The 12,191-nt window shown below is 36.7% G+C and overlaps 1 protein-coding gene across 1 annotated transcript; it reads left to right on the plus strand.

The window, feature by feature from the left end:
- Positions 1 to 200: 200 nt before the first annotated feature.
- LOC308689082 (uncharacterized protein) lies at positions 201 to 5,286 on the plus strand (the record flags this gene model as incomplete). Its single annotated transcript, XM_081362635.1, has 14 exons — positions 201 to 532; positions 857 to 1,058; positions 1,160 to 1,235; positions 1,468 to 1,736; positions 1,842 to 1,904; positions 1,999 to 2,072; positions 2,163 to 2,842; positions 2,953 to 3,150; positions 3,338 to 3,424; positions 3,615 to 3,868; positions 3,959 to 4,087; positions 4,185 to 4,325; positions 4,423 to 4,540; positions 4,636 to 5,286. 14 exons carry the CDS (start codon positions 201 to 203, stop codon positions 4,851 to 4,853), a joined length of 2,841 nt encoding a protein of 946 aa, XP_081218761.1. The 3' UTR covers positions 4,854 to 5,286.
- Positions 5,287 to 12,191: the final 6,905 nt, after the last annotated feature.

The raw sequence follows: 12,191 nt of genomic DNA on the forward strand, positions 1-12,191 counted from the left end.
TAAGCTTAGAGCTTTGAGCTGATATCCAAATCTATAATTTAAACACAGTGTGTGTCCATTGCTCATTTATTCTACTATTCTTTCTGCAGCAGATTGAGCTAGTTCTCAGCATATCATGCAGTGCTCATCCCAACAATCCCAAAGCAATATTCCCTATCAAAGTATGCATTGTTAGTTGTTTATATCCTGCTGTTATGATTATGTGTGAGGTAATAAGAAGGCAGGTTGAGTACTGTAGTAGTGCAGCTACCACTCTAATTACTTTTCAGGAGCAGGCCCGGCAAGATAGGTTACAAAATGCTCTTAAAAATTTGTTGGACTGTGTGGAGGAAGCACGCCACAACGCCACCCCCACCCCCACCCCCGCCCCCGCAGCCACCCCTACCCTTTCCCGGCCAGGATCGATTAGAAGTGGAGCTCCTGGTCTTATACATACAGGGGTCACATCTGTCTCCGGAAAACCTAGTGGATCTCCTAATACAGGGACAAATAGGCCTACTCCAGCACCCACTGTCAACAATGAAATGCAAAGGTTAGTTTTTACTTTTAAAACCATTAACAGTAATGCAAAATCTGTCATTATTCACTCACTGTTATTTGGAACACAAAATAAATGTTTGTTATAGCCATGTTGTGAAAAAAAAAATTGTCTCCAAAAAAAATCTCCAGCCTCAAAAAGTTCTAGATACCGAAGATCAGACTTTATTGCTGCAGTCCATAAAACTGAGATGCCAGCTGTATGTCTGAAAATGTATTTCACAGATCTTTCTTATAATAGAATCTTTTGACCAATCAGCTCAGAGGTGTTTCCGACTTTTTCTTTTTTCCTCACCCTCAACTGTTTCTTTTTTGACAGATCATTTCCTGGACTGTTTTTAAAAAAACAAGGAAAACGGCGTTTTCAAGTAACCAAATCCATACGGACGTTCTCCATACAATTCTTTCTGCTCCCAGAGCATACTGACAGAACTCCTAAGGGGGCAGAAGAGCTTAGGTTGCTTCAGGCAGGCCTTGGACGAAGGGTAGTGTCATTGCCAGAAAATGCTACTCACAAAGAGGTAGTGTACTCACTTCGGCATATGTGCTCAGTTTTCACTTTATTTAATACAATCTTTTGGTGACTGTTCTTCATTCTTACTCCTTCTGATTCTTGATTAAGATTGTCAGTATCCTCGAAGACGAGTACCATAAAATTAAACAACTAGCTGGCGGTTGGCTTTGCTATAAAGCTGCAGGTATGGGTATTGTTGTTTGATTCTATAAGAAAATACAGAAGCTAAGTTCCACAGCACTATCAATAGTAATTACTATAGTATGTTTATCTTTTATTCAGCATATTATAATGCAGGAATATTTTAACACATGCAGAAAGTTGTAAGCCTTTTTACAGTGTATGTATTCTATGTTTAATAATGTTCCACTTCAAAATATTACTAATCAGGTCCATGTCTTGTACTTAATAACAAGGTGGATGCGGACAAAGAAAGTTGACTGTGGTGCCACCCGAGTCTGAAGGCTATACAACCAAATGTTTAAAAGTGGCATCTAGCAATGGAAAGATCACACTATACATAGTTCCACTGCAAGATACAATAGACAGTACACCATTATCCCCACATTCAGCAGAATTTGAGAAGATGCCCAAATCTGTTTGCAAAAAGTGTGGAGTCACCATGCCACTTCAAGTTTTGGCTCTGCACATTGACAATTGTGCACTAGACTCAGAAAATGCATCAGTAAGTTTGTGTAAAGTTTACAGATATATCATAGTTTATTTTACTACTATACTGTAGATGTGTAATGTTTGATTTCCCAGTGAGATTTTTTTTTTTCTGTAACAGGAAGAAAGTCCAGATGAGGACATAATTTATGTCAGTGAGGAAAAAAAGATCAAACCCAGCATGGTCTGTAAAAAAAAAAAAAAAAAACTTCTTCAAGTATAAATATTAATGTTATTACTTTGAAAACATTTTAAAACATTTGTTCTGCTACTTATAGGAACAATGTCCAGTTTGTGAAAGTTATTTTCCAGAAGACATGATTGAATTCCACGCTAGTCTCTGTGTAGAAAAGTATGTTAAAGTACAGTTTACACATAGATGGGTTAATTTTTTAAATATTTGTATCAGCATAGATGACATGTTGTTGTTTTATCCCGCAAGTTGCTCTAGAGAAATGGAGAACTCTTCAGAGTGGACAAATGATGCTGTAACTGGACCACCTCACAGCAGTGAAAGTGGAGAGGATGCTACATCTGAACAGCAAGAGGTAGCCGGACCATCCAACAGGAGAGTAGGTGGCGAGGATGCTGTAGCCGGACCATCCAACAGGAGAGTAGGTGGCGAGGATGCTGTAGCCGGACCATCCAACAGGAGAGTAGGTGGCGAGGATGCTGTAGCCGGACCATCCAACAGGAGAGTAGGTGGCGAGGATGCTGTAGCCGGACCATCCAACAGGAGAGTAGGTGGCGAGGATGCTGTAGCCGGACCATCCAACAGGAGAGTAGGTGGCGAGGATGCTGTAGCCGGACCATCCAACAGGAGAGTAGGTGGCGAGGATGCTGTAGCCGGACCATCCAACAGGAGAGTAGGTGGCGAGGATGCTGTAGCCGGACCATCCAACAGGAGAGTAGGTGGCGAGGATGCTGTAGCCGGACCATCCAACAGGAGAGTAGGTGGCGAGGATGCTGTAGCCGGACCATCCAACAGGAGAGTAGGTGGCGAGGATGCTGTAGCCGGACCATCCAACAGGAGAGTAGGTGGCGAGGATGCTGTAGCCGGACCATCCAACAGGAGAGTAGGTGGCGAGGATGCTGTAGCCAGAACATCTCTTGAAAGAGAAGGTTGAGTGGATGCAATAAGAATAATGGTTGACATTGACATTGAGTTTTAAATAGGTTAAAACATTTAGTTGAAAACAGTAAACAAAATCATTTTTTTCTTATAACTTCAGATTGGAAGAAGATTACTGAGCCAAAAATGGCTGCAGATGTGTACAGAAAACAACTACTGAGTACTGAAGAACAGGGACAACCCTTGCGTTTCATGTTAGATCTCAGGGACGACCTAGAGGAGCAGGATAGAGAGATCATTTCTTTCTACAAGCGACCAAATATCAACTGGGCTAGGCCATTTTCCTGTATCCTCAGAGGTAATATTTTCTCAATATCATGATTTATAAAAAGTACACTGATAATGTATTACCATAAATAGTAAACAAATGTCTGGTATGTTCTCTGAAAAGTTGTTACCTTGTAAAAAAGGTTAGTTCATCTACAATGTAAAATGCAGATTTTACTATTTTGGGAGAACTAATTATTTAATGTCATCTTTAACAGGTGATGCCGCCACTGGTGAGGGGGTGAATCGTCATATTCTCAGTACGGCAGTTTTAAAACTGACAAATGGCTTCATGATCAATTTAGGTAAGATTTGTTAACTGTTGATTCCAATGACCTTGTTTATTGACTTGCACACAAAAAAATATAATAGACCAATGTGAATGCTTTACTGTAGCCATTTTGTATAACATAACTAAGTAAATATTTATGAATTGGAATTTTAACTGTAGTAATTTATTGGCCAAAAGTTATCTTTCACAAATCTATTTTGTAGGGAACACAGGAACAACCTTGTTATTTGAGGGTGAGCCCGATCATCTTGTACCCTCCACATCCCAAATTCTAGTGGAGAGTGACCTTTTCCTAATGGCTGGGAGGATGGTTGGCCACTCCTTCATCCATGGTGGTCCTTGTTTACCAGGGATTAGTCCTGCTGTAATACATGTTTTACTAGGAAGACCAACTGAAACAGCCACTATTCAGCTACAAGACTGCCCAGACCTAGATCATCGTGAAACTATACAGTTGGTATGCAAATGTTTGATTTTAAACCACTTATCAATCACCTGTACAATTAAAATTATATTTGAAATTTCACAATGAAAATGTTTCCTACAGCTTGAGGGAGATGCTGAAATTTCAGATCAAGACAAGAAAGCCATCCTAGACTTGGCTTTATCTTGGGACCTCCCTGGTGTCACAAATGACAATAGACATTGGCTGTTCAACCGACTTCTGCATCATGCTGTAATCTTATATTTTAATCTTACCTACATCTGTTTTGCTCCACAATTAAAAGCAGTCAAACTATAATTAAATATTTGGTCTGTATTCTGTTGTATAGGTTCTTGGAAGGACGATTCGTCAGATCAAACAATTCAGACGTGGTTTGAAAGACACAAACGTTTGGTCACTGCTGCAAGAACGTCCAGATGCTGTCCCTTTGATGTTCCCCAGACACTCAGACGTTGCATGCTGTGCTCAGGTATTATAACATGAATTTTATGTAGTATTGGACAGGATTACATTCAAATATTTTGGTTGAATCTATAATTCTTCTGTTTATTCTTAATTAAATAAAGACTATCCTGGATAATATTGTATGGCCTGCTGAGGAGGAGGAAGATGACGATGAGGATACATACCCACTTCACATTAAATGTCGCATTGCAGAGTACCTACGTCGTTTCATTGAAATTGGTAAGATAGATATTCTGAGTCTGAGTTGAATCAAGACATTTTTTGAAATGTAACAAATGCATTTACTAATATATATTATTACTATTGCTTCGAAGCAAGTGCAGGTACACTTCAACAACTTGTGAAGTTCTGGGTTGGGTGGGAGCTACCCTCATGTGGCATGAAGGTTGAAGTGGTCCGTTCTAATCATCCAAGATCATCAACATGTTTCCAAATCCTACGTTTACCTGGTCACTACAGTACATTTAATGAGTTTTCTATGGATCTGGAGGCCTGTATTGCAACATGTGACACTGGATTTGGGTTAGTGTAAAGGTGTGGTTGAATTGGCATAAGTTTGCTTATTAGTCGAACTATGCATTAGATTGAGTTTAAATATTGTTCAACAGAAAACACATCACCACCTGATAATCGAAAGTTCAGAAAACAATTAATATTGTTGAATGGCATACGTTGTAAAATACTGTACATTTGCCTAATCCAGCTGTTTTCCGAGTTCAACATTCTTGTCAGTGTTATGATGTAATTGAAGTGATTCATATCTCATGACTTGGCATAAGTTACATCTATAATGTACCAAAATGTTATTCAAAAACAAACTGTTCAGTTCAAAGACTGATCTTAAAAGAACCTCTAAAAGATCATTAATAATAAAAAAAATCGTAAATGGCATTAAAAAAATCTGTGATTCTATGTCAATGTTATGATGAATGTTCAATTCATTATTTAGAAAAGAGTTACAACTGAAAATAAAAAGTAAATAAAAAATTCAAAGACTTTTCCAAAAAAAAAAATTTTATTAACAGTGTATTCAGACATTACACAGATGTCAAATACCAACAATTTCACTGACCACTTCACTTCAGCACTTTAATTTTACCAGACTTTGTCTGGAACTGTAATTCTTTACATATACACATTGAAATGTTGTTGCACATACTGTACAACTGAAATATAAATATCACGGCCAAAACACTCTGATGGCCCCATTGGGTCCATTGCAACCCTAAGTTCCCCATACGCCTCTGCAGTTAGCGGGCACTCTATTTCTGGTACCTGGATTCCAGATTCAGGCTCTTCAGGGAGGCCACTGCTTTCCCAGTCAATCAAGGGAATGTTGATGCCCTATATGAATGAGACAAAACATATTTTATTTTGCTGAACTTTCAGAAAATAATGCCTTCCCTTAAAGCTTAATATTACTGTGAGAATAAGAAACAATGGATGGATGGTCAATGTGACTCTATCTCTTGTGATAGTTCTGCCTTAGTCCCTGATTTGTCTTAAACTGTGAAAGTTTTTTAAGAAGGTCTTCACACCTCACACACTGAAAGGTTTTTGTGTGTGTGTATATATATATATATATATATATATATATATATATATATATATATATATATATATATACACACATGTGTGTGTGTGTGTGTGTGTGTGTGTGTGTGTGTGTGTGTGTGTGTGTGTGTGTGTGTGTGTGTGTGTGTGTGTGTGTGTGTTACAGACATACAATCATAAAACATTGGCACCTCATCATTTTCAGGAAGACACAAATTATGTCCTCCCATCTCCCACAACTGATTTGGAGTCAGATTTCCTTCTGAACTTAGGGGATGATTGTCCCATCCATCACGAAAGTGTCCAGATGATTTTGAAGTCGTGGAACAAACACGTAGTGGCAACAGAAGAGATGCATACGGTTAGAGATATCCAGCTGTCCTTCTTCCTCCAGTTGATGAAGCACATTGTAGTAGATGTTTGTGGCTGCAACCCAGACATCTCTCCAAAGCCTCTCTATTCTGTTAATGTATACATTTTATGTTACAATATTGACATTATTGTTTTTTTAATTAACATTTGAAATAGGTATAACAACAGTACAACCTTTGATTGTGGACACTCTTCCCCGCAATGAAGCTGCTTCTTCCTGTACCTCGAACTGAAAACATCATACGGGCCACTTCTACATTTTCAACCCCTTGATCTCCCCTGACCCTAAACAAATATTTAGATAGCACATCTTAAAAATAACTATCTCACAAAATTTGGATAACACTTTATAATAACATTCAGTTGTAAGTAATTTTTAAGTGATTAGTTAATGATGAACTAATCATTTAGAAAACATTCATAAATGATTAGCAAGTGATATACTAATATTTTATGTATATTTTGTAAACTGTTACAAGTCATTTACAAGTGATTAGTAAAATAATAACTAATAATTTACAAAACATGAATATGCTTTTCATAAATATTTAATAAATTGTTTTTTTGTGTATATATGTAGCAATTATTAGAGGGTGCAAAAAGTGTTGTCAATGGCTTATATACACATATATGTAAACTAATCATCACTTGTAATTGTCGTACACATCATTCGTAGATTTACACTTAAAGGAACTGTATGTAAGAAATGTATTTAAATTAATCATAAAATTGCCCTGATATGTCACTAGACATTAATAAATCGTGTTAATTTCAAATACTTATATGACTGACAACGATATGATATATGATCTTACATACGGTTCCTTTAAAGAATCAATAAGGCATAAGATCTGTGGATCTTATCTATGAATGATATTTTTAATGCTTTTGCAAGAAGTCTCTTATGCTCATCAAGCCTGCAGTAAAAAAACAAAACAAAAAAACACACAAAAAAACAGTAATATTATGAAATATTATTACAATTTAAAATAATGGTTCTCTTTTTTAATATACTTTAAAATGTAATTTATTTTTGTGATGCAAAGCTGAATTTTCATCAGCAAGTACTCCAGTCTTTGGTGTCTTATGATCCTTCAGAAATCATTCTAATATGATAATTTGATATCTATGAATGATGTGTAACACATTTAGAAGTGATGAATGGTTTACACTTTAGATTAGGGGATACAGAAAGTGTTGTAAATAATTTATTCATGTGTTTACACATCTATAGCAGGTGTTGAACACTGCAGTGTGTACTGCAGTGTAAGTGCTGATTGGTGAGGGTATAGACAGCTGTCTTCTCTGAAACACATGGAGTCTTTAACCAGTCAATCTGATGTGAGCAAAACATACAAATAAATGTAACTTAATGTATTATATATTTATGAAACACATAGTCATGTTTTGTAAATGATTAGTTACAGTAATCATTAACTAATCAATTGTAAATTACTTATAACTGAATCTACAAAACATACATAAAATAATGAACATATCACTTATTAATAATTTATGAATGCAGTCATGTTTCATAAATTATTTGTTAATCATTTACTAATCACTTGTAAATGATTTGTAACAGAATTTATAAAACATACATAAAATGTTAGTATATCACTTGCTAATTATTTATGAATGTTTTGTAAATGATAAGTTCATTAACTAACCACTTATGAATGGCTTACAACTGAACATTATTATAAAGGGTTACCAACATTGGTTTACACTATACAACATTTTACTTTGAATAAAATGTTAAATACTGTATGCATTACATTCTTTACAACCCATGTTGGCATAAACTCTCACACTGGGATGTCAAAGCCTGTTCCTGGACAATAACTGTTATGCAAATAAGTTTAACTTAAAATTTTAACCAAATGCACTTAAACGAGCTAATGCAGGACAATGAACTGGACCAGGCGTTAATACCCCTGGTTTAAACCAAATGCAAATTGAATCAAAGCCAACATTTACCTGAGTGGAAGACCGAATCTCTCAATTGAGCACTGGAAGTAGTAAAGGGTTGTTGAAGCCAGATTGTTGGTTGCAACACCAAGGTACATGATCTGTGTAAATTTTTTTTTACAATATGTGATTCTGACATCAATATGCAATATACATGTTATAGATCTCGAGTAATGGTTGCAAGTTTGGTAGTAATAATTAGTTGACTTCCGTGCAGAATAGCCCTTTGTTCACATTTAAATACCTTTCTAGAGAAACCATCAATGCCCCCGAAGATCACAATGTTGTAGCTGTTTTGGAGAAAAATAAAAAATAAAAAGGTTCAGCTAATAACATTTCCTTGACTAATTTAGGATGAGTATATACATACCGAATGAGCTTATGATTTGTATCAATGTGCATCAGTGCTCTTGGGCTAGGCACAGAGTATGTTCGCCGAACCACACATCCCAACTGTGTCAGCCTGGAGATGATGCCTGCACTGTCAACCCTGTGCATGGAGGCCCGAATCCTTTCCCACTGCACTCTGTGACCCTCAGCCTGCAGCAAACCCTTCACCATCCTATATCCAGCATATGGATGTCTGGATTTTACTGCTGTGACTAATGTGTCTAGCTCTTCATCCTGAACCCTACTGTATGTGTCTTTCACTGACAATCCTATTTCTGACATTCTCCGGCGTATGGTTCTTGTGCTCACTCCCAGCAATTTTGCTACACATGGGACTGGTAGAGACATGGCTACAAGTTCCTCAATACGGTCCTCTGACAAAACTATTCTTGGTCGCCCAAGCTTGCCAGATTCAAAATCTAGAATGTTGTACACGTGATTGTCGTTGATCTCACCAATCACCTGCACAACCTCTCTAAGTCCATTCATTACAGCATGTAGAAATCCTGCATCCTCCTGGCTTGAAACTGCACTTAAAAAAACTAGCTCCTGTGAACAGGTAAACTCCAAAAAATCTAAATCAACTGGTGGCCGATTAAGCAGATGGGTCAGTCGTGTGTGAAGTCTATCCATCACAGCATTCATCAGTAGTTCCTACGATTTAGACAGCAGTATAACAATTAGCAACATGCACATTATAGATTTGCTATAAAATGTATTAATTATATAGTTTAGCATCAGCTCAAAGCAGATACCATTTAATATGCTTAGACCTTTGAGCTGATGCCTAACATATACAGTACCAGTCAAAAGTTTGGAAACACTACTATTTTTGATGCTTTTGCAAGAAGTCTCTTATGCTCATCAAGCCTGCAGTAAAAAAAAAAAAACAGTAATATTATGAAATATTATTACAATTTAAAATAATGGTTCTCTTTTTTAATATACTTTAAAATGTAATTTATTTTTGTGATGCAAAGCTGAATGTTCATCAGCAAGTACTCCAGTCTTTGGTGTCTTATGATCCTTCAGAAATCATTCTAATATGATGATTTGATACTCAGTTATTATCAATGATGGAATACTTTTTTCAGGATTCATTGAGTAAAACGTTAACAGCATTTATTCATAAAAACAGCATTTATTCAAAATAAAAACATTTCTAACAATATAAATCGTTACCATCACCTTTTATCAATTTAACGCATTCTTGTTGAATTAAAGTACTAATTTCTTAAAAAAAAAGAAACTGTTCCCAAACTTTTGAACGGTAGTGTATATTGTTACAAAAGATTTCTATTCTAAATAAATACAGTTCTTTTAAACTTTTTATTCATCAAATAATCCTGAAAAAAGTATCTCAAGTTATAAAAAAAATATTAAGCAGCACAACTGTTTCCAACATTGATCATAAATCAGCATATTAGAATGATTTCTGAAGGATCATAAGACACCAAAGACTGGAGTACTTGCTGATAAAAATTCAGCTTTGCATCACAAAAATAAATTACATTTTAAAGTATATTAAAAAAGAGAACCATTATTTTAAATTGTAATAATATTTCATAATATTAGTTTTTTTTTTTTTTTTTTTTTTTTTTTTACTGCAGGCTTGATGAGCATAAGAGACTTCTTTCAAAAGCATTAAAAATAGTAGTGTTTCCAAACTTTTGACTGGTACTGTACATCATTTTGAGCTGATGCTTAACATATACATCCTTTCAATGAAAATGCCAAACCAGCCGAATCTGTTTTTCTTAACACCGAGAATGTCATACTATGCAGTATTAACACCCGGGAGGCGGGGGTCAGCTTAATAGTAGCCTACACAACTTATAAAGTATTTAAATATAGGCCTACAACAATTGTTTATTATTATATATTTGTGTGTGTGCGTTAAAAGTAGCATAACGGCGGCGAGGAAGATGCTGAGCCAAGTCAGAAAGTTACTCACGAAGGAGTTTCTCTTCTGGTGACTGGCGCGTTAATTGAACCAATCAGATAAGAGTAAATCGAGAGTCAGCAAGAAGCTCATTTGATTGGCTACATGAAGAAGGTGGACCCGCCCTCCTCTTTCGCGCTTGCAAAGCTAAAGTCAGTGAGAGAATCGTGCCAAAACTGTAAGCGCAGAAAGACGAACTGTGCAAACCAGGTTATTTCGGGAGCGTTTATCCTACGCACCCAACAAGTAATTTAGACGTTTGCAGCAGTTTATTTTTTAAACAAAGTTTGATTTTACGCAATTAATCTGTTTTGCAGTTCCTGACTCTGTTGCTTTCGCTTGCAAGTTGATGTTCACAGACCTGCAGTACTTTTGGCCGCATCTGTGCGCTGAAACAGTGCCAAAAGTGTACACGCGGAAAAATGGAAGTCAGAAGAATGCAGATCCTTATTATTTTGCGTTAGCATGAAGCTGCAGTTTCACAAGACATGAATTACACTTACGAATAACACTAAAATGCTGCAAATATTTTTTTCTTACACTTGAAAGGCGACTTACACCTTTACAAATCTTATCTTGCGCATGCAAATTTGATTTACGCTTGCAATCTTATTTACACTTTCACAAATTTTACCTTGCGCTTGCAATTCATTATGGCATCATTTTACCTTCATAGGAACAACGCCGGATGCCAAACTACAGTTTATCATATGAAGGGTGCAGCCTGGGGCACACACAACTTAAGCAAAACAGTGGGTGTAGGATCAAGCCGGCAGGATGTGGAATTTGACTTCACAATTAGATCACTTATGGCAGCAGGAGTAGAGTGAAAGCAGAGAGAGAGAGAGTTTGTTGAGTGAGCGGAATCGGCTAAGATTAGAACACATGAGGAGTGTTTTTGGTAATGGATGCAGTGATTAACTTCAATTTATCAGAGAAGAATTGAGAAAAGCTATTTACAAGCCCTACAGAGCCCGAAATAACATGTTGTGGAGTTTGTTAACCATTGCAAAGAGTGATTTGGGCCTGCACTTGGTACAGAAATTAGGGGTGTCATAGATTAAGTAACTAAAATAATAATCATTCAAATTAATTACAAAAAGTAAAAAGTTTTAAGTGGTTCTTCAGAGATCTCTCTTTTAAACCAATGAAACTACATGACTTTTCCAGTAAATGAGTAAATGATGAAAAGAAGGGGGGGGAAATCATTTTTGGGTGAACTATCCTTTTCAATTAGGCCTAAGTCCTTTTAAGGCCCCCTAGTGGGCGCTTACCCCTGGTTGAGAACAACTGCCAAGTTTACTAGTCTCTATTGATATTAAGCACTTTACAATCCCTGTCGCATGTTGACAGAAATGGTTACCATGGTAGAGTATTTTACCTATACAAACTTTCAAGTGTGACGTCTCTGTTGTGGGAGGGGCCGTCTCATATGACAGATGGGGGTCTAAAGGTTTTTGTACAGCACTACAATCAATGAATAACGCTGAGTCCACAATTCACTGCCAACTATTCCCCAGTTTTAGCTGAGTCCAGTGACCAGTAGGTGTCCGCAGTGGAAACCTCCACCCACCTCCACGAACACAGGTGTTCAACCTCTAAATATTCAGAAACACGATCTGTGTGAGGTGACGCATGTTT

The sequence above is a fragment of the Scardinius erythrophthalmus genome, assembly GCF_964197995.2.
Source record: "Scardinius erythrophthalmus genome assembly, chromosome: 4".
Taxonomy (NCBI): Eukaryota; Metazoa; Chordata; class Actinopteri; order Cypriniformes; family Leuciscidae; genus Scardinius; species Scardinius erythrophthalmus.